The 21,256-nt window shown below is 50.5% G+C and overlaps 3 protein-coding genes across 11 annotated transcripts; 2 read left to right on the plus strand and 1 right to left on the minus strand.

Moving 5' to 3' along the window:
* Window positions 1-13,395, minus strand: CUNH19orf54 (chromosome unknown C19orf54 homolog). 7 transcript variants are annotated; one of them, XM_036231676.1, is made up of 7 exons: window positions 6,621-7,083; window positions 5,853-5,944; window positions 4,175-4,243; window positions 3,538-3,662; window positions 3,063-3,192; window positions 2,903-2,973; window positions 1-2,081 (listed from the first exon to the last, which is right to left on the minus strand). In XM_036231676.1, exons 4-7 carry the CDS (start codon window positions 3,638-3,640, stop codon window positions 1,744-1,746), a joined length of 642 nt encoding a protein of 213 aa, XP_036087569.1. In that variant the 5' UTR covers window positions 3,641-3,662; window positions 4,175-4,243; window positions 5,853-5,944; window positions 6,621-7,083; the 3' UTR covers window positions 1-1,743. The 7 variants fall into 7 exon arrangements, with proteins under 7 accessions (XP_036087569.1, XP_036087568.1, XP_036087570.1 ...); XM_036231675.1 differs by having other exon boundaries at window positions 5,853-5,977; XM_036231677.1 differs by lacking the exons at window positions 5,853-5,944; window positions 6,621-7,083 and adding an exon at window positions 13,359-13,395.
* Window positions 7,206-16,996, plus strand: SNRPA (small nuclear ribonucleoprotein polypeptide A). Of its 2 annotated transcripts, none has more exons than XM_016166796.2 (7): window positions 7,206-7,307; window positions 7,765-7,859; window positions 10,630-10,802; window positions 13,016-13,195; window positions 15,037-15,210; window positions 15,625-15,713; window positions 16,624-16,987. In XM_016166796.2, exons 2-7 carry the CDS (start codon window positions 7,787-7,789, stop codon window positions 16,781-16,783), a joined length of 849 nt encoding a protein of 282 aa, XP_016022282.1. In that variant the 5' UTR covers window positions 7,206-7,307; window positions 7,765-7,786; the 3' UTR covers window positions 16,784-16,987. The 2 variants fall into 2 exon arrangements, with proteins under 2 accessions (XP_016022282.1, XP_016022283.1); XM_016166797.2 differs by lacking the exon at window positions 7,206-7,307 and adding an exon at window positions 7,536-7,602 and having other exon boundaries at window positions 16,624-16,996.
* Window positions 16,997-19,538: 2,542 nt separating this feature from the next.
* Window positions 19,539-21,003, plus strand: MIA (MIA SH3 domain containing). Of its 2 annotated transcripts, XM_016166799.2 has the most exons (4): window positions 19,569-19,812; window positions 19,900-20,033; window positions 20,496-20,606; window positions 20,910-21,003. In XM_016166799.2, the coding sequence occupies exons 1-4, from the start codon at window positions 19,569-19,571 to the stop codon at window positions 20,931-20,933; spliced, it is 513 nt and encodes a 170-aa protein (XP_016022285.1). In that variant the 3' UTR covers window positions 20,934-21,003. The 2 variants fall into 2 exon arrangements, with proteins under 2 accessions (XP_036087574.1, XP_016022285.1); XM_036231681.1 differs by having other exon boundaries at window positions 19,539-20,033.
* Window positions 21,004-21,256: the final 253 nt, after the last annotated feature.

The following is a 21,256-nucleotide window of genomic DNA, read 5'->3' on the forward strand; positions in this document are numbered from 1 at the left end:
TCAATTTTTCTTTCTGCATCTGGGGGTGTGTGGGCTCGAAACTCATAATCTGAGCATTAGTTTGGGGTGGGGTAGCCAGTTTGGAGTGGAGACACAGGCTCAGAGTTCACTGAGCTGCTTCTTGTGCCTGGTTCTGTGCTGGACAAGGCAGGGGATATGGTGGTGACCAAGACAGTGCCAAGCCCTGCCCTCAGGGGTTCCAGGACAGTGCGCCAGAGTGCTGACCAGTGTCAGAGCTGGGAGGGGTTGGCACAGGTGGAGGGGCTGGGGTCCAGGATGGATTCCCCACTTGTGGTTAGAAACACTTGGCTTGCAGTCTCTCTAAACCTCTTTGCTGGGCACTGGAGACACAGCAGTGACCCAGACTGTTCTTCCCTTTAGATGTCTCTAAATCTGTTACCTATGTAGGTACTAGCTGCTTGGTTTGAATCCTGGCCCCACCACTTGCTAAGCCATGTGACCTTACGCCGGTGACTGCAGTCCTCCAAGCCTTGTCTCTCCATCTATAAAACGGGGATCTAGTACCTTCCTTACAGGATTGGAGGATTTAAGTTAACTTGGGCAAAGAGGTTGGCACACACGTACCTGCTCTCAGACATACTTCCGGTTTTCAAACAGAACAGAGGTGGGTGGTGGGGCCTTGTCCTGGTCGTGGGAAGCTTCCCTGAGGAAGTGGTGTGGAGTCAAACTGGTGGAAGGGTTGAGAACAAGTCACCCAAGATAGGACTCTGTGGCATGTAGATTATGAGCTAAAGGTAACCAAGATTCTGAAGGCTTGTTGGAAACCTCTCACCCTCCCTTAACTACCTTGAAGAATTTCCTGAGATTATCGGAGCTAATCTTTTTTGACCTATCCATAGGGCAGGACAAACTTCTAATTTAATTTCAGCTCTTACTTTCCTCAGCCCCAAGGTGATCTTTAGCTCAAAATGGCACATACGCCTCATTTTCCGTCTTGGAACTTCTCAAGAGGGGCTTCTCTTGTGTATGTGGGTTTCCATGTGTATTAAATCTGGCTATTTTCTCCTGTTACTGTTTCACATAGATGTAATTATTAATCCAGCCAGAAGAAACTCACAAGGAGTTTCTTCCTCTCCCACAATGGAGCAGTTACCTTTAGCACAGGGCTGCAGTGAGGTGCACCAGGGACCCGAAAGGTAGGCTAGCTGGTGGCAGAAAGCATAACAGCCTGGGATGAGGAGAGGTGAGCTGCAGCTGGGAGTTTAGTCCCTATCCTGTTAACAAGTAGCTGCTAGAAGCTTCTCTGGAGGGTTGCAGGAAGACCAGGGTTGCTTTTTTCCCCTCCCTTGGCCCTGGCCCCATGTCAACAGACACTAAAGGGCAGCAGGGGGCCCTGTGAGGAGGCTCTTGCAGATGTCCAGAGATATGACAATGGTTTAGAAGAGGGTGGTCACCAGTGAGGAACAGATGGATATGACATTCAGGTGGTGTGGACGGGACAAGGGGTCTGAGCTGTTATCAGTATCCCCTGGGAGAGGGAGCTCGTCTGTCAGGCTTCTGGCTCAGACACCAGCCTCTATAATTGGTGTTCAGTGCTAAGGGGATGGGCTTGGGGGTGGCGGTAGGATGCCCAGGCCTGAGACTGGATGGATTGGGGGTGCCCTGCATGCAGGATTTCTTGGCTGGAGGTCTTCAAAAGATCCAGCCCAAACCCTCAGGCTGTCGCATAAAGGGAGAAGCTGGGGTCTGGGCCCTGTTGCTCTGGCTCAGGGCCTCAGCACACTAGTGGCTAGGGTCCCGTGGTCTGAGAAGCAGGGCCTGGCCACAGAGGCCAGCTCGCACTCCGCCAGCAGGCACCACGTATTCCCGGCCATCGGTGGCCCGTGAGGGCGAGAAGTCCATCAGTTGCATGTTGCTATCCCGGACCTGGTCATAGTCCCACAGCTGGTAGTACCAACTCTTGCCCTGCTTACAGAGAAGGTAGACAGCTCCTGCTAAGTCTTCCTCTGGCAGGGATGGTAGCTGGCAGGGCATGCCGGGAATGGGGTGGAACAGGCCTGACAGCTCGGGGTCCTCAGCGTAGCCAGGGCTGGGCACACCCTGTACACCCAGCAGGACCCCTGTGAAGAGGGAGGGATGCTGTGAGTGGGAGCCGAGCCCTGACGAGGTGCTGGAGCTCACTGAGCACTTTCCCCCCGACAGCCCTCCTGGGTAGGCAGCCTTCAGCTGCATGTTATAGAGAAGTCAGCAGGGGCCAGTGGACACACAGCTGGGCTAGAATTTGAAGTTGGACTGTCTGGCTCCAGAGCTGCAGGCATTTTGCCTCCTACGGCCTGTCAGCACAGGAAGGGGGAGAAGAGACATGAAACAGAGCAAACATTGTCACCCATCGTCTCCAGCTGGTCAGGACGGAGATGCTCAGAGTGGAGGCTTCAAGGTCAGAGCAATGAGGGGGCGACACAGAGTCTTGATCTAGGCTACCTGATGTGCACAAACCTGTCCTTCTTCCAGGCAGGTGGAATGACAATGCTGCTCATAGCTAACATGGAGTCAGGCAACGTGCCAGGCATCACTTTTAGAAGACTTTTCTGTGCTTTGCTTATGAGGTGGGTACTACTGTCGCCTCGATTTACAGATAGGCACATGAAAGCCCAGAGTCAGAGCCTGGAAGTAGCAGGACTGGGCGTGGAGTCCAGACTGTTTGATTCAAAAAGTCCGCACTCCAAGCTTGTTTGTGGAAACCCCAAGTGGCAGACACTGAGGCACCTGCCGCCTGCCAGGCCTTTGCCCAGTACCTTGTGGAGACAGGGATAACCCAGCTCTGCTCCCTTCCTTGAGGGTACTGGGCAGGTGCCAGTACAAGGGTGAGAATGTGAGGAGTGGTGATGGGTGCCGTGGAGATCCAGGGTGGGGGCCCAGGGATGCAAGAGAGAAGACTCACCTGTGCTCACTGCCCAGTGGGCCTTGTGGCCCTTCCTCTGACATGGCTCGTGGTTAAAGTCTTCATCATATCTGGTGCTGGAGTTAAGGCCAAAGCTGCGGTATAGCCCCGGGGCCCACCCTTCTCCACCCGGCCCTGCTCCCTTCCTGCCGTAGGATACGGGATGAGCAAGGGATGTCCAGCGACAAGGTGCTGCAGCACTCGGTCTCTGTTGGGACTGCCCAGGCCACCACAGAGCAGCTCTGCCTGGCATCCTAGTGCCTCCTGGGCCAGCCTGCCCATGTCAGCCACTGCAGGGACAGAGCAGACACAGAGTGAGGGATTGCTGTGTGCCTGGTGCTATGACAAGGGCTTGCTGGGATAGATGCCTCTGTACCTCACCCTGACACCAACACCTCTTTGGTGAGGCACACAGAGGGTAAGCTGCTTGTCCAGGGCCACACAGCAGAAGGTGACAGAGCCAGGCTGGGAACCCAGGCAGTCTGGCTCCAGAGTCTACTTGTCATACTCTGCTCTACTGGGTGTGAAAGGAATGGAACGAGGTCCCCCACATACCTGGCAGTGTGCCACCCAGCCTCTCCAGTCCTTTCCTGGTAAAGAATGCCCAGCTTGTGACCCTTCTGCACCCAACTCACCAGAGAACATCTCTCCCTGGGCTGTGTAGCCTCTCTCCATGGCCATCTGCACGAGCCTCTGCAAGGGGGTGCCACTGGGGGGCGCCAGGAGAGTGCCTGCCATCCACAGGGCCACCAGCCCGCACCTGGGGGGAAAGGAACGAGCCGGCCTCTCAACCTGTAAGTCTTATCTGTACTGGGGCCCTTCCGCCCTGGACACTGGAGTGTGGGGAACTGCTTCACTGCCCTGTGGAGCTCCCCTCCCCTCTCCCAGGCCAGGTAGGGAGACCTGACTCTGCTTCATGGGCAAGTGGAGGGCCAAGGCCTGAGCCCAGGGCTGGAGGGCTGCAAGTGGGGTGGAAGGGTAGGAGATGTCACCTGGGCTTCCAGAAGGAGTAGGTGCCAAAGTGGAGTTAGAGATGATGGACCACGTTCATTTGTTCATTTGTCCAACTCTGTTTACTCATGTACCCAGGACCGGAACTGGTCATCACTCCTCCCCTCCTGTCCCCTCCTGTTGGTCCTCTCTCCAGGCTGCCTGGGATGAGATGAACCAACTCCTCCCACTCTCCCAGGTCAACCCTCATAAAGCACAACAAAGGCAGGGGTTGGGGTACGTGGCCAGCAACGGGTTGGGGTTCTGGATCAGGGCACATACTGAGGGCCTTCTTGGATGAGGGAGGGCAGGTCGGCACAAAAGAGGATCCACTGCAAGTCACTTCTGAAACTGAATCAGAACCACACTTGAGTCACTTGGGAACCAGCTCCTAGAGTCCCCCCTGAGGTTTGGCTGGGAGTTGGGGTGCCAAGGGATGGTGAGGACAGAACACAGGTCTGGCCGTCCTGAGGCCCAAGGGCAGCTCCTGGAGTGGTCACTGACCCACTTCACGCTGCTGAGGACTTCCACTCCAGCCTGTTTCCTCATCTGCTCAGAGGGAATGACCCTTCCACCAGCTGCTCCCCACTCCTCCTCTTGGAAATTGAAGGAGTCAAAACCAGATGTGCAAAAGCTTCGCAAATTAGGAGCCAGAGCGCTTTATTTGAGAACATTTCTTGAAAGTGTCTCTATACCTGAACTCTGAATTTTCCCTTTTAAGCCTAAGTCTCAGGCTGTTATATAAGGTGAATGTCCCTTAACTCAGTTTTGAGTAAAACCAGGTAACACACTCTAGGCCTAGAAATCACCTTGATAAAGAGCCCTTGTATGCCTGCCCCGCCCCATCCACGGGGAAGCCACTCAAGACAGTTTTGGCGATTTCAATTCATTCCTCCTCTGTCCAGGACACAGGACAGGTAGAGAGATACACTTATATTTCTATTCCAAGGCCGGTGACAGGGCAAGGCTGGTGTGTGCGGGGGGCTACTCTGCTGATGAAAAGAGATGCCATCACAACATCGTGGTTAAAAGCATTGAGCCCCATGGCCAGAGTCCAAACTGTGATCTCTAGTAACCACTGTGGCTAAGCGACTTCACTTCTATGAGCCTCAGTTTCCTCATCTGGAATATGAGATGATAGCTCCTACCTCACAGAGTTGCTGAGAATAAAGTAAGTACTTAAAAACACTTAGAACAGTGCTGGACATATGCTAGGCATGCAATGACAAGTGTTTTCATTTGCGTTAAATTTGTCTCACTATAGTTGGGGCATTTTGGGTAGATTATCATCAACTTGCCTAGAAAGCTAGAAGTTTCTTATCAGTCTGGGCTAGTCATTTCTTTCTCTTCCCCTTAGCCAGTAATCGTTAAACTAGGTCCCCAGAGCCCTGGCCAGGTCTAGCCTCCTCCCCTTCCTCCCTGAGCTAAGCCTTCCCATGGCTACCTGGTGCCCTCAGGACAGTCACCTTCCTTCACATGCTCCCCCTGCCCCTGCTCATGAAACCCCATGTTTGCCACTTCCTCTTTCCCACTAAACATTACAGAGCCTTAGAAAGAACCTATCTTCATTTTACTGTGGGTCTCTGCACAAACTGCTTACTCTCACCCCATAGACCTGATGACTTGCTCAGCAGCATCCCGGGGTCCTCTCTCCAGGCAGGCCCCACTGACTCCTAGCCTGTAGCAGGCACTCCCTCTGACCACTCTGGGTTTTAAGTCTGGTGGAGGGAGGGATCTCTGTCTCTTGCACTGGACTAGGTGTTTATGAGGACAGGATCTTTCTTCATGGCTGAAGGCACACTACCACTGAAGGAGTCTAAATAGGGGGCCAAAGCAGTCAGGCTGTTTGACTCTGACGAAATGGGAAACCCCCAAAAAAGATGGCAGAACCGATCTGGGGAATCGGGACGGGTGACTGGGAGAGACCCTAGGTAGGTGGGGTGGAGCATGAACACCCTACCGGTCCTTTTGCAGTTTCAGGAGCCTCTTGACGTCCTCTCTGCTCCTGGGGACTGGGCGCGCCTTCTCCAAGGCCTCCTTCAGAAGGTGGCTCTTCTCCAGGCCAAAGACATGAAGGGGAGCAGCCTCCGTGGCAGGGGGTGGGGGTGGCAGCGGGGGTGGTGGGGGAATAGAGGCGCGTAGAGTGGAGTAAGAGGATGGAGAGGTTAAGCTGGGGAGATGTGGGGGTAGGGGAGAAGTTGGAATGATGGGGGCCTGGGAGGCAAGGGTTCTTGGAAGGTTTGGAGTCTCTAGGGTAGAGCATGGAGAAATCATTTTGGAGCCTATGGCATGGGACGAAGGATGGAGGAAAGAAGGATCCTCCAAAATGGGTTGGTCTCAGGGACGGAGATTCTGAAGGTTTCAGTGTTGTTCTGAAATCGGGGGACTGAGCAGTAGGACTGAAAGAACCAGGGCTAAAATTTGGAACCACGGGAGCAGGAATTGGGGCTGACTCCAATTGGGAGGATTAACGGGGCAGGGGTCCTTTAACCTGGAACCAGATTTGTGGTATGTAGTTGTGTTCAAAGTTTAAGGAAATTTAGTAAGAGTTAATTTATTAACCGGGGCTAGATTTGCAAACTTGGGGGTCAATTTTGGGATATGAAGGCTCAGACCTGGGGTGAGGAGCCTAAAAGGTGGGTTTTAGAGGTCCAGAGCTAAAGACTAGGTAAGGAAATAGGCTCGGTCCCTCAAAATCCAGGCCCGAGTTCGGAACCTTCGAGCTGACCTTTGAATGTGAGGTCAAGAGGTCACAAAGACCCTTGGCAGGGAAAATGTCCTAGTTGTGAAGAAGGTCCTGGAATCAGAGCGCAACGAGAAGTCTGTAGGTAAGGGAAGGCTCGGACATCGGAGGCCACCGGGAGGCGCGACACCGCTGGAACAGGAACGAAGTCACGGTGTACCCCACCTCCCTTTCCCGCAAAATGGCGACCGCAACACACACACCCTTTCCCTTGTCATGTGGTCAGACTACCACGCGGCCCCGCCCCCTTTGGTGATCACGTGACAGAACGCAAGGCAGCCGTGGGAGAGGTGGGGCTTCTAAGGAACTGCCTCCGGAAAAGGCTGCCGAGCAAGCCGTCCGGATTGGCAAAGAGGCGCAGCCTTCACAGATTGGTGCGTAGCCCCGGGCGCTCCAGAGAGGGCGGGCTTGCGGGGTATGGACGGAGCCTTTCTGCCGAGGCGGGAACCTAAGTGCCGTTTTGATTGGCAAATTCTGGAGTGAGATTGATTGGCATGTACTGGGCCAAGATTTGATTGGCGAGATCGGGCAAGGTTTACTCTCATTGGTCAAGTTACCAAATTTCCGCGTGGGGGTTGGCTTGCTGCAAGACAAAGGCGGGGCCAGGAGAGGAAGCGTTGTGATCGGCGTTCAGAAACGTAGTAGCCACTTGCCGGAGCTGCGGCTCTGTTGGTGAGTAATCTTGGGCGCAGGCGGCTTTTGGTGTCTGGCCGGCGGGGCTCTTGGTGCTCGGGTCTTCCCGCGCCTCATGCGGGGAAACTATTTTCCCGTCGCGCGAGGCCGGGTGGTTTGTCTTTCATTAACTGGCTTTTACATCCGGGTTCCTTCTCCTGGGCCGACTTTGCGCTCGTGGGCCAATGGGAATCGCCATTCAGGACGCTCCGCCTATTAAGTCTCGTAGAGCATCGTGGGATTCGTAGTAAACCTCTCGAGATTTTCCTCACCACGCGGGAGGAGAGGCTGTATTGTGCGTTCGCTTTGTTTCCCAAGTTCTGCTCCCCTCTTCCTTGTTCCCTATCTTACCTGATCTCCTCTTTGAAGGAAGATTCCTAAGCAGCCCGTTAAGCTCACTTTGAGATAAAGGATTTAGAGAAACCCGAGGCTGAAATTACCTTTTTTCCTCTTTCAGCCCTACCTCAGCACCTCACACCATGGCAGTTCCTGAGACCCGCCCCAACCACACTATTTATATCAACAATCTCAATGAGAAGATCAAGAAGGATGGTGAGTTCTTGGGGGAGTCCAGAATCCAGGATATCCTTTATGAGTCGGCCCCTTTTCCATCCCTTGCATCCACTTCTTCAGCCTTCTCCAGGCAAAATGTTAACACCTCGGCCTTTGCGCATACTGCTTCCTTTGGCTTTAACACTCCTTCAGGTCGTCTTACACTCTGCCCATTAACCTGCTCATTGTTGCTCATCCTTCAGGGTTTTAGCTCGTGAGACCCCTCCTCCAGGAAGCCTTCCCTATTTCCTATCCCCTCAAGTGCATGCGACTCACTTCCTATTGGCCCTGGATTTGTACCCTTCCTCGCCTCACAGGCCGTGATCTTTTGGGGGCTGTCATAGAGCTCTCTCACTGGTTTGTGAGCTCCATGAAGGCAGGAACTGGGACTGGCTTGGTCACCACTGTCATGATCTTAGTGATAAGCCCACAATGATAACAATGACTAACACAGTACCAGTCGCTGATATGTGTCTTGATTATATTATTTTCACAACCCTGCAGGTGGGAACTATTATTTCCTTATCTCAGATTGGGAAACTGAGACTCAGGATGATGTCACTTACCCAGGGTCACAAAGCAAATAAAAGTGGTTGAGATCACTAGTGTGGAATTCTGCTGAACTCAGTTCTTGACATCAAATCTACTTTTCCATTTTTTTCCCAGCAACTTACCACTGTTATTGAACCTTATTTTCTACATTTGAAAACTGGGCAAAATCCTAATACCTTCTTTGCATGGATGTTATGGGGATTAAATTAGCTAAGTCTCCCTGCAGTACTTTTTATTGGTACCTAGCAGTTGAGGGCTGGATAAACGTTAACTGTAATTATTACCTCAATAAAATTGTGGGGAGAACCAAAGGAACTCACTGAGATTAAGCTTGAGGTTATCAGTAAACTTGCTGTTGAAAACAAAATAAGCTCTATAAATCCCCTATATGCTTTTAGTGTGGTGCTCAGGCAATACTCTGTGGTGCTAGGGACACACTGGTGACTAGGACAGTCCTGGTCTTGCTTTCATGGAGCCACGAGTCCAGTGGGAATGAAGGACTGCCAGACAGTGATAACACAGAGTAGCCAGGGCCATGATTTTGGGAGAAGCACAGGGCTAGGAGTGGGCATTGAGAAAGAGGGATTGGTTGAGTTTCATAGAAAAGAAGATATTTTAGAAAAGCTTTCCAGGAAGCAGTACAGTTGACTCTTCAACAACACAGGGGTTGGGGGTTCCGATTACCCACGTAGTGGAAAATCCTTCTTTAACCTAAGTCAGCCCTCTGCATACACAGATTCCAAACCACAGATTGAGAAGGGTATTTATATTATGTTGAGGGAGAAAAGTGTTCCTAACCTGGACCAGCATGTGCAAATGTCTAGAGATGAATGAATCTGGGGCATTCTGGGAAGTAGAAATAGTTTGTGTGTGCACCTAAGGTGTAGTGGCCTTTGACTCAAGGAGAATTTTCCAGTGGCTCATGGGGCCTTGTGGGCCGGGCGAGGTGTTGGACTTCGTCCTGAGAGCATAGGGAACCAGGAAAGGAACTAAGTTAATTGTAAAAGATCTTGCCAGCTGTGGAGAGAGTGGGCCCCAAACTGAGTTCCTGCGTATGGAGGATGGGAACAACCCAGAAATGTCAACAGGAGAATTTTGGCCAATTCCTTAAAAACACCTCTGCTTTCCCTCTGTTCCTCACACCCACACACATTTTCTTCTCTCTCCTAGTATCTTTCACTAAGCATCTTCAGTTCAGATACATTCTTTGCATAAGATTGGTACTGTTCCAATTGTCGAGTGGAGCAGTTTGCTAGTGAGGTGTAGTGGTATTGGGTTCAGAAGAGCTTGGGTCGCAGTTCTACAGGGTCTTCCCAGAATGCTTGGGACACTCCTGGGCCAGTGCCAAATCATCTGAGAGCCTGTTTTCATGTTAGTAAAATTGGGACAGTTACATTTGTTCCCTCATGGGGTGGTTGCAAGAATTTAGTAACTTTTTTCTTTAAAGCATTTAATGGTATCTATTCATGCAAGCGTTTTTGGAAAAGTATGTGGTCTGGAGCCTGCACCGAGCATGGGGATACTGTGGTAAACAAATACTTCTCTTCAGAAGGAGAGCTAGACAACAAGTAAACAAACATCGGGAGGTGGAAAATGCCATGAAGGAAAAGCAGAGTATGAGGGGTGACATGAGGGGACATTTCTTTAGCTAGAGGGTGGTCAGGGAAGGCCTCTGAGGGGAAAGTGTTTCCGTTGAAACCTGGCTGGCTAGAAGGAGGCAGCCGCCCAGGAGAAAGGTGGTCCCGGTAGATGGAGCAGCTGGTGCAAAGGTCCTAAGGCATGCTTGGTGTGATGGGCCTGAGAAAGCATTGGGAGGTGAGTGATGTAGAGTGTGGGGAGAGATGAAGTTGGGGAAGTCAGCTAGGGCCACATCGCACAGGTCATAGTGACAAGGAAAGAAGCATTTGCATTTATGGAGCATTTGCTGTTGTCTTTTTATATGTGACTTGTGTTCCTCATATAGCCACCCTGTGGGCTGGGAACTGTTGCTGTTGACCTCTTAGAGAGGCGTCATCACCACCATTTAAATGGTCCTTGGCTGCTTCTGTTATTGCTGGCTCTTGAAGAATTGCTGACCCATGGAATTCTGGGTATTCTGTCAGTTGGCTAATGGTTTCCCTATCAGGCTGTACTTTCCTCTGAAAGAGGATGTGTAAGACCCAGGACGTGGTACCAAGGCCTCTAGTCACCCATGGGTCTTTTTTTTACCCCGCTGCAGAGCTGAAGAAATCCCTGTATGCCATCTTCTCCCAGTTTGGCCAGATCCTGGATATCCTGGTGTCACGGAGCCTGAAGATGAGGGGCCAGGCCTTTGTTATCTTCAAGGAAGTTAGCAGCGCCACCAATGCCTTGCGCTCCATGCAGGGATTCCCCTTCTACGATAAGCCTATGGTGAGCAGTTTGGACATGGTGGGCATGCAGGTGCACGGGTGTGAAGTACTATAGGAGACGGGGTGGGCCTGGACTTCTGTCATCTGTCCCTTAAGGATGGAAGTTTCTTCTGCTGTCCCTCAGCACTCATCTTTATTGTACTGGGGTGTGGGAACACACAGTGACGAAGGGAGCCCCCAGCCCTGCCCTCTCAGACCCATAGTGTTGTGAGAGAGACAAGCTTATCACCAGATGGTAATGACCCAGAGGGGTCAGGGCAGGGATGGGGGAAGTGCACAGAGCTGGGTGAAGTTAGGTGAGGCACCTCGTCCAAGCTGGAGGTTTGAGGAAGGCTTTCTGGGTGAGGTGAGACTTGAAAGAGAAGAGTTGGCCAGAGAGGAGAGGGTGAAAGAGTGGTGGGCAGAAGGACCATGTGGGTTAAGGCCTGGAGGTAATCGAGAGCATATGAAGTTAAGGGAGCGAATCCAGTTCATTTGCCTGGAGTGAAGGGTGGAAGGTGGTGGAGAGGGCATGGCCTGGAGAGCGTGTCCAAAGTCAGAATGTCCTAAGAGGCTGGAGTTTGTCCTGAAAGTGTACTTGACTCCAATGATGCTGGGGAGCTGAGGAAGGGTTTAAGAGATGCCTGTGGCTTTCGGATAGAGTGAGTTAGAGAGGGAAGATTGGGACTGGGTCCATCTCCCAGGTGGGAGGAGTCGGGCTGGGGCCAAGGCCAAGATTGTGGAGTAGAAGGGGGGTGGTTGCAGATGTTTGCAAGGCCAGGTGGATACCCGAGGGGGCTGCCATCTGTGAGGTAAATGGTGGCTTACAGTCCCTGCGCTGAGCTGCAGTTCCTGCCACACTGCTGTCAAACATCTGTAGTTCTTCAGGCTTTTTCCCTTGTCCCTTAATTCGTTTTCAGTTTTGACCTGGTTGGAATGTGCTTCCATGAACCAATTTCTTTGGGGAGATGACAGCAAGTGTCAGGGCCTACAGGTATCCCAGGCAGGTGACCTCCGTGAAGGAGGCAGGGCATGCGGAAGACAGTGGACCCCTGAAGATCAGAGCCCTCTCTTCTCCACTGCTTTGACTTCTGTCTTGTCTCTTCTGGGTCTGAGCCTGGAGTTGCCACATCTTCCAGCTACTTTTCTGGAGCAGCTAGGAATTAGCTTTTGAGGTATAAAACCAATACATCTTTTTGTGTTGACCCTCCTCCCTGCTTTTCTTCCCAAATCACTGCTTGGACCATATCAAGTATTCAGGAATGTATGAGTTTTGTGAGGGAGTCTTTCAAAACACTCACTCCGCTACCCACTTCTCACTCCTTGACATTGACCCAGTTCCAGTCTTGGCAGGACTGTGGCTGCGACCTGCCCGCCAGTTTCCCTGCTTCGACCCCTGCTCCCCACAGGCTGTTAGTGCTCCTTGCGAGACACTCCCCTGCTTACAACATTCCATAGCTCCTGGCTTTCTCAAGAAAAGACAAAAGTCCCCAGGGTCCCCTGTTGGCCTCTGTGACCTTGTCTCCTCCCCCTGCATCCACATTGGCCTCCTTGCTGCTCCTTGAACACAGGGTAGCTCTTTGATGGCTGTTTCCTAAGCTAGAATGCTCTTTCCCTGGGTGTCACGAAAGCCTCCCTCCCTCCCTCTCTCTGTGTCTCTACACCAGTGTCACTTCACCAAGTCCCTTCCTGGCCCTACTATCTGAAAATTTCAGTTCTTAATACTTCTGCAGTTCACTTTTTAATCTTTATTTTCTCTTCCCCACTGAAGAAGCTCCACAAGGGTAGGGCTTTTGTGTGGTTGCTCTTTGCTGTCCCCCTAGAGCGAGCAGAAGGTCCGTAAACAGCCAAGTGAATGAGATTTTAGCTTTGGGTACTAGATGCTATTATAAACATGGGGATAACTATAAACCCCCTGCAGAGTGCTCCTGTCCCAGCCTTGTTACCTGGGGCTTTCACTTTTGGCTTGATGTTCAGGGCTGTTCCCATCCTCCCTTTAAAATCTCCAGAACCCACTAACTACGTATCAGGTACTGTTCACAGCACTTTGACTCATATAGTTCTCACAGTTATTCTTTGAAGTGGGAAATACACAATCCCATTTCACAGACAAGAATGTTGAGGCCCAGTGGTTTTTTTTTTTAATGTTACTCACTGAGCTCCTGGTAAGATGTTTTTGCACCCAGGCGATTTGGCTCCAGAGTCCACTCCCTTAATCTTTCTGTCTTTTGGCAGCGCATCCAGTACGCCAAGACTGACTCGGATATTATTGCCAAGATGAAAGGCACCTTTGTGGAGCGGGACCGCAAACGAGAGAAGAGGAAGCCCAAGAGCCAGGAGACCCCGGCTGCCAAGAAGGCTGTGCAGGGCGGGGCAGCTGCCCCTGTAGTGGGGGCTGTCCCAGGGCCTGTCCCGGTAAGCTGGGCCATCTTATCACCAGGTCTTCCTCCTGCCCCATGCCTGGTTTGGGGCAGGGTGGAGAGGGGTCTCTGCTTGAGGATTCATTCCCCTCCCTCACCCTCGCGCGCAGGTACACACCCACCCACCCACCATATCCTTAGAGAGATGGTGCACCTACCTCTAGACGATGGTCTCTCCACTTAAATGCCAGTCTCTTTCCTTAGGGTCTTTCTTTCTCTGTGTCTCAAGTCTCCTGTTTTCTCTCCTTGACCTTGATTTTGCTGTCTGTGCAGAAAATCCAGAGGAAGTTACTAATCAACAGTTAGGATTAATAAGTGAATTTAATTTAGCAAGGTTGCTGGATAAAAGGTCAGTATGGAAAAAAGTCAGATCTATTTCTGTATGGTAGTTACAAGTAGACTTCAAAATGAAAAATAGGTCTGAACGCGCTCATGCGCACGTACTCTCTCTCTCTCTCGCTCTGTCAAACTACAGATCACTGCTAAGAGAAATTGGAGATGGCCTCAGCAGATGGGTAGGATGTCTCCCTACTGTTCAGGTGCCAGTTCTTAACAGAATGATCTAAGAAGTCAACACAATCCCAATCAAAATCTCAAGACTTTTTTTTAAAGGTGGAAAGGCAAAGCAGGACGAGCGAGAATAAAGCTGGGTGCCTGCTGTCAGAGGGCAGAGTGGTGTGGTATTGGCATAATGGTAGGCAGATGGGCCAGTGGGGCAAAGTAAGGTCTGGAAACAGATCCACGTTTGTGTGGTTCCGCACTGTATGATGGAGCTACCGCTGTAGTCCTCTGGCAAAAGGACTTTGTTTCTTGGTAAGTGATGCTAAACCAATTAGCTACCTGTAAAGGAAAAAATTAGCTCTGCCTCAACTACATATAAGTTAATTTGTGAGGAATCATACATCTGAACGTGACAGCTAAAACAATAAAGATTTTGGAAGAAAACAGGAAAACCGTCTTCATGACCTTGGTGAGGGCATGAAAAGTGGGAACATCCTGTTTTCTAAACAGGATACAGAAAGCACAAAGTACGAAAGGAAAGATGGTTGAATTGTACCCACTCTTAGGTCTCCAAGTCTCCATGTGGCATTTTTCTGGTTGGTTACAGTGTATTTGTCCTACATCCACTGATGCCAACTCACACTGTCTGGCATCGACAATGATATCCCGGTTACTGTCCAGCTTCCCTGCTCTTACCCTAAACTTTGACTCTTCAGGTGTGACTCCAGGTCTGGCAGCCCTGTCCCCTCAGTGCTGTGTGCTATCGAACTGTTTTTTTCTTCCCCTTACTGCCACCCTTCCCATTTCATTTTGCACCTGTCCTGCCCATCCCTGTTCATCTCCATCTCTCGCTGTCTGTCGGTTTCTTTTGTCTCTGTAGGTCTCTGGGTCCGTTTCTTTTGCTTTTTCTTAAAGCTTGTTTTTATAAGTGAAAGTACAATGTGCTCATTATAGTGTTTATTTCCACTCCTCTTGGTTAACAATTTTAGGTAACGTTTTGAAAATTTACCAGTCTTTTTTGTTGTTGTTCATGTGTCTATAAACAAAATTATATTATACTGACTGATTTTTATATATTAAGAAAATATTTTTTTATCTTTATGATTTGATGTCCGCCTTTACCGTGGATCTGTGTTGCCTCATCTGTCTTTCTTGGGTGTCCTTTGTCTCTTTGGATGCTTTTCTCAACTTTTTCCATGCCTGGGTCTTTTTCTCTGTCTCTCACACCCTGAGTTTTTTCTAACAACTCTCCTCTGTGCCTCCTGCCAAGACCGCAGGCGCACCTCCTCCCACCTGCTGGCGGCCAGCTCAGTCCAGCTGCTGCTCTCTCTGCAGGGCATGCCGCCGATGACTCAGGCGCCCCGCATCATGCACCACATCCCGGGCCAGCCTCCCTACATGCCGCCCCCTGGCATGATCCCACCTCCAGGCCTTGCACCTGGCCAGATCCCACCGGGGGCCATGCCCCCACAGCAGCTTATGCCGGGCCAGATGCCACCTGCCCAGCCTGTAAGTATCTGGTCCTCCCGGGGTCTTGTATAAATAGTTAGAATGTGGGACTTGAAGGGCACCGGTGGGAGCACTGTGTTAAGTTGAATGGTCTGAGCAGGCCTCCCTGAGGAGGTACCTCACCACAATGAGGAGGGTGCCCTGGGGCAGCAAGGGATTGGCATGTGTGTTGGAGAAGCTTTGGGAGGTCAGTGTGAGGATGGAGTGGTGGCCAGCATCTTGGTTCATTCAGCGACCTTCTGCCAAGCAGTGCCTTCTTGTGGCTCAGTCTAGAGGGTGCAGAGTGGGGGGACAGGCTGTGACACACGGGCTGTTGGGTGAATGGCTAGAAGGGATTCAGGTTGGGTTACGGGTGGAAAGCAGGAGGGCAGTGGGTCCCCCACTAGACTCATGAGTTCCCGTCTCTCCCTGCAGCTTTCAGAAAACCCGCCAAATCACATCTTGTTCCTCACCAACCTGCCGGAGGAGACCAACGAACTCATGCTGTCCATGCTTTTCAACCAGTAAGTGGGGCCTGTGGCCAGGCAGGGACTGGAGGGTGATGGCCAGGAGGTGGCACCATGGGGACAGGCCTCAGAATTCAGCTGGTTGAAATGGCAAGTGGGAGGTGGAGAGCTTTGAGCCCCCATTCCCTGTTGATGGGTTGTAGACAGCGGCCATTACAAAGGGTAACCAGTCATCGTTCAGTGACATCAGGGGGTGTGCACTCACCTGATGGCTCTGCTTCTGATTGTGTAGCCTAAAGACATTCTTAACACGAGTCCCAGGGAGTGTCAACGGGCCATCGCTCGCAGCAGTCTTGGTGGGGAGTAGGCTGGCAGCAGCCTGGGCAAAGGGAGAGGTCAAACAGTGCTACAGTGGCGTGCTGTGCGTCGGTTAGAGGGGAGAGAGTGCGGGGACTGGTTCTTTGTAATAGTATCAAGAGGAAGTTTTGAGGTACTGGGTAAAACAGAAACAGTGCCACGTGTATACCACGTCTATAAAACAAAACAATACACGTTTCATAAGACGACTGATGGAGAAAAGGTAGGCCAGTCAACACGAGGCTGGTTGCCTAATGGGGAAGGAAGTAGGGAACGAGAGAGGGAAATTAAAGAAACAGTTATTAAGAGTTAGGGTAGTGGTTATTTCTGGAGTGGAGGTGGGCGGGTTATGATAAGGGAAGGAGGCGAGGTGGGGGAAGCTGAGTTCTGTTTCTTGCTCTGGGTTATGGTTGCATAGGTGTTCATGTTAGAATTTCTCATTGGATAACATGTTTACATTATGTGCACTTGTTTACGTTAGGGTTTTTCAACTTGGCATTATGCACATTTTGGGCCCAGTAATTCTGTTATTGAGGCTGTCCCACCAGACGCCAGAATGTTAGGAGGACATGCCAGTTCCAGATCCCTGAGGTCTGTCCCCTTCTCCTAGGTTCCCTGGCTTCAAGGAGGTCCGGTTGGTCCCTGGGCGGCACGACATTGCATTTGTGGAATTTGACAATGAGGTGCAGGCCGGGGCTGCTCGCGACGCCCTGCAGGGCTTCAAGATCACGCAGAACAACGCCATGAAGATCTCCTTTGCCAAGAAGTAGCGCCTTATCCCCTGCCTGCCCCTGCCCCCTGTTTGGGGGCCTCCCCTCTTCCCCTTGGCTCAGCCCCCTGAAGGTAAGTCCCCTTTGGGGGCCTTCTTGGAGCTGCGTGTGTGAGTGAATGGTCACACAGCATTGTACCCAGAGTCTGTCCCCAGACATTGCACCTGGCGCTGTTAGGTTGGAATTAAAGTATTTTTTTTTTGATGTTTGGTTTTCACAGCCATGTTTCATTTTTATTTTGTTGTCCGTGTTCCCTTTTCTGCACTTAAGAAGAGTCTGAATTTTTGGACCTCTCAGCATGTGGAGTTTGCAACCTTGGGAAAACACAAAGAGTATGAACTAATGTTGTCCAAGCTGAAGTCACCTGCACTATTTTGGCAGATTTCTGTGTTGTCTCAGTCAGCATTCAATGCAGGAAATCGAGGCCAAGACTGCCTTGTACCATTGGGCAGGTTCTGTACTGCATAAGGATGCCATCTTTAATGGCGCACCATTCACTCTGTAGACTTGAGTTTATTCTAATAACTTTCTAATGTGATAGAGTGTCAAGGAAGAGGTTTTTCTTTTCCTTTTTCTAATCTTTGCAAAAGTGCCTCCTGTTGTTGCAACAGCCCCACAGCAAGCACTCTAGATACTTGAGGAAGAAAGAAAAGGGGATTGGGTGCTCATGAAATCATTGGGTTTGAGACACTTGAGTTTAAATTTGCAACCCCTGATTGAACTGCAGTCTAGAGAGGAAGATGCCACTGCTGCTAACCAGAGGCCCGAATTGACCTGGTCCCAAGCGGGAAGCTACTGCCCAGATGCTGGTACAGAGTGTGGCCATTTTGTACACAGCAGACCTCCCTTGCTGGCCATTGACCAGCCAGAAGCCTTGCAGGTGGCTGAACCAAATTCTTCAGTGCTCCCAGCTGCAGAGGAAGCTGGGAAATGTAGTTTCTGGCTGGACAGTCATATTTCCCAGCTGAATCTATTGATAAGGGGAGATCGAATGGGGGACCTTCCTTAGCTGTCTGTCACACACCTGATCTTGAAAATTTTAAATTGACTCAAAAAAATATTGTTTAAAAGGCTTCCTCATACCACATAGATGGGAAAATGAGGTCATTTGCCAGAAGTAGAACATTAACTACAAAAATAAATACAGTAAGACATTATGTTAAATTTTCTGGATATTCTTTTTTCGCCAAGGATCTAAGCCCAAGCCTGCCCTTGCTCTGCTTTCCATTAAAGAGGAACATCACTGAAGTGGTGAGACTTGTAGCACCAAATGCAGACTTTTCTCCTTGTAGGAGCTGAAGGATTGGAAGGAGAAAGGGCTGCCAGCCTCACGAAAAGACAGTTACCACAGATGGCGAGCAGAAACATCTCGTCTACCACACTGGCACCCACAGGTGCTATGGTCAGCAGATCCTGATATTTGCCAACTGCCTAGGGGACTTCCTAGCTGTTTCCCCACCCACTCTTTTTTTTTGTTTTTTTTTTAGTTTCAAGTATATAGTACATTGGTTAGAGTCATTTTCTTGCTGTGTAAAGAGGACTCTTTCTATGTTAATACTGTGATATTGTTCATACTCTACTGTGATACTGTTCGTATTGGCCACCCCCCTTTCCAGGAATTTAGCAAACAGTAAATTCAGCAGATACTTGCTGAGTACCTATTATGTGCTAAATACTGTTCCTGGTAAATGATATTCAGTGGTGAAAAAAATAGACACACTATTTCAAATACTGTATTATGATATAAGCAAAATATGTCATAGAGTGACGGGAATGGGGCTGGGGAACAGTAACTGGGTGGCCCAGGAAAGCCCCCTTGGAGGAGTTGACATGACATTCACGTAGAGCTGTTTGATGCTCCCATGGAACTTGGAGCTGGGTGTTAGGTATGTAGAGATGGCTTAGGCCCAGTCACCCCTGGTGAATTCCCCACCCCAAACCTCTGTGAGTTTATACTCTTCCACCTCCCCCACCCCCACCACCACCAAAAAAAGTTGGGACTTGCCATCCCAGAGGTGAGAATGCCTGGTGAAAGAGGTAGAGGCTCAGGAGAATGATCTCAGCAAGTGGATCTCTATTTGAAGCACAATTTTAGAAGTGAGACTTGTATTCGAATTCTGTACTTTCTCATTCTGATCTTGGGCAAGTGAACTCCCCAGCTCAATATGGGCCTGGAGCCAAATCTAGCCTTGTCATTTCCTGACCCTGTAACCTTGGACAAGTTCCTTAAGGCTCTATGCTTCCATATCCATTCGAATTAATAAAACATAAAATGGTGAAGATTCTGTAACTTTTAGCTTTTATTCTTATTTTATAAATGAGGAAGGTGAGGCTCCAAGAGGAGAAAAAGCTGAGGCCAGGTCACTCAGGAAGTGGCTTGTGAGGATAAAGGGTGGCGAAGAAGGCATTGCTTAGCCTAAGGCCCCACGTGTAAAAATTTGCTCTGGCACTTGAGAGCTGGGGTTGTTTCTGGCGATCAAAGGGCTGTCTGTTTTGCCCTTCAGCACAGGAAATTCCAAGGTGGTTTTCCATACTGGCTTCTCTGGTTCTGTCCCTGGAGGGGACAGCAGAGGGGCCCAGGTACCCAAGCAGACTCAGGAAAAGATGGAATTGAATATCTCTGCCTCCCTGTCCTGGCCTCTGATTGTTAAGGGGGTAGCTGTTACTTGGAGTGGCCTGGGCTGCTTTGGGTCTATCCGGGCATTTCTTTGGGCGGGCAGCCCTCACCCTGCCTTTGAAATGGTTCTGGCTGGGTAGCAGCCTCTAGGTGGTGTGGACGAAATTTATGACTGGTTTAGGGCGGGGACAAGACCCAGAACACAGGTTTTCTTGTACTGCTGGAGAGGAGGGCAGGAGGAAGTTCAAGACCCCATTCTCTCCTTGGCCACTCTCACAGCCCATGATGGCTTGGTCCGGGGTGTTTCTCGGTGTTCTCATCTTGCTGTCTGCCTTCCCAGGATGTAGTGTTGGGGGCCGCGCCATGCCCAAACTGGCTGAACGGAAGCTGTGTGCTGATGAGGAATGCAGCTGTAAGAGTTGGGGGCGGGGGGAGGTGGGAGGCTTGGGTCGCCAGCCTGTGTGGAGGGTGCTGTCACTCCCTTCTGTTCCTTCCCCAGACCCCATCTCCATGGCTGTGGCCCTTCAGGACTATGTGGCCCCTGACTGCCGTTTCCTGACCATACACAGGGGCCAAGTTGTGTATGTCTTCTCCAAGCTGAAGGGCCGAGGGCGGCTCTTCTGGGGAGGCAGTGTGAGTTTTGGGTGAACAGGAGGAAGGCGTATGGGTCCAGAGTGGGCGCGTGCCCTAATTTTCCACATAAAGGGAACATTTGAGGGAGTGGACTGAAATGGATTTGGTGGGGGGGGGGAGCTATTGCCATCTATTTTTACTTTGTTTAGCAATTACAGGGTACCTCCTATGGTGCCAAATTCTGTTCTAGACACTAAAGTTATAACAGCGAATAATCCTTTATTCTAATGGAAGGAGAGATAAGCCATCAAAAATCAACAAATAGGTGCTACTTTGAAAATTAACATACATAGAATGACTTGGTAACTACAGATGGTGAGGGAGGTGACTTTAAGCTGAGTTGGGAGTGATAAGGATGGAGCTAGCCATGCAGAGATCAGGGAGAAGAGCTAATGCAAAGGTCTTCAGCAGGCTGGGGTTTGCCATCTTCCGAGACCTTGGCTTTTAACTCCTCTTTCTCAGGTTCAGGGAGATTACTATGGAGACCTGGCTGCTCGCCTGGGCTACTTCCCAAGTAGCGTTGTACGTGAGGACCAGACTCTGAAACCTGGCAAAGTCACTATGAAGACAGATGTGAGTGTCTTGGTAGCTGGCAGGGATCTGGAGGGAGGATCCTTGGGTTGTGATGATGGGCAGAGATACTCCTACCCTTTGCTCCCCAGCAGCCTCCTTGTGTGCTTTGGGACAAGTTTCCTGCCTCAGTTTTCTCATCTGCAAAATAGGGAGTGATTTCTAAGTCCCAGTTTAGCTGAGAAATGCAAAGATTAGAGGGCTCTGGGCTATTTTGCATAGCACTTGTGTGGCCATACCTGGCCCCTGCTGCTAAAATTGCTGGTCTGACCTGCTGGTTTCCTCCTCACTGTTTCTCTTTTCCAGAAATGGGATTTCTACTGCCAGTGAGCTTAGACTACTGCTGTCCCTGCTGTTTTGTTCTCCCTGGCTTTATGCAAATACATCAGCCAAGTGCAAACTACCGGTCTCTGTGGTTTTTATGGGGAACTGTAAAAGGAAATGGGTCCCCAGGTTCCGGAATCTACCCAATCAACCCACTGACTGCAATAACGCCAAGGGTTGCTAGGCGGAATTCCACTGACTAAAAGCCCTTTGCCCTGAACTGGGAATTGGTAGGTGGGCTTCTAATCTTAGATATCACACAGGTGCAAATGAGAAGACAGAATAATCTAAACAGCTCAGGTGATTGTGGCGTCCTCTAGATCAGGGGT

This window comes from Rousettus aegyptiacus, unplaced genomic scaffold (assembly GCF_014176215.1).
Source record: "Rousettus aegyptiacus isolate mRouAeg1 unplaced genomic scaffold, mRouAeg1.p scaffold_m13_p_14, whole genome shotgun sequence".
NCBI classification, from domain to species: Eukaryota; Metazoa; Chordata; class Mammalia; order Chiroptera; family Pteropodidae; genus Rousettus; species Rousettus aegyptiacus.

Coding starts and splice junctions, on each gene's coding strand:
- MIA (XM_036231681.1), top strand. CDS start 19,569: ATGACTGGTTTAGGGCGGGGACAAGACCCAGAACACAGGTTTTCTTGT. Junction 20,034..20,495: donor GGCTCTTCTGGGGAGGCAGT/GTGAGTTTTGGG, acceptor CCTCTTTCTCAG/GTTCAGGGAGATTACTATGG. Junction 20,607..20,909: donor AAGTCACTATGAAGACAGAT/GTGAGTGTCTTG, acceptor TCTCTTTTCCAG/AAATGGGATTTCTACTGCCA.
- SNRPA (XM_016166796.2), top strand. CDS start 7,787: ATGGCAGTTCCTGAGACCCGCCCCAACCACACTATTTATATCAACAAT. Junction 13,196..15,036: donor CTGTCCCAGGGCCTGTCCCG/GTAAGCTGGGCC, acceptor CTCTCTCTGCAG/GGCATGCCGCCGATGACTCA. Junction 15,211..15,624: donor AGATGCCACCTGCCCAGCCT/GTAAGTATCTGG, acceptor CTCTCCCTGCAG/CTTTCAGAAAACCCGCCAAA.
- CUNH19orf54 (XM_016166793.2), bottom strand. CDS start 6,166: ATGATTTCTCCATGCTCTACCCTAGAGACTCCAAACCTTCCAAGAACC. Junction 3,663..4,174: donor CTCATCCAAGAAGGCCCTCA/GTATGTGCCCTG, acceptor CTTTCCCCCCAG/GTGCGGGCTGGTGGCCCTGT. Junction 2,974..3,062: donor GGACATCCCTTGCTCATCCC/GTATCCTACGGC, acceptor CTCCAGCACCAG/ATATGATGAAGACTTTAACC.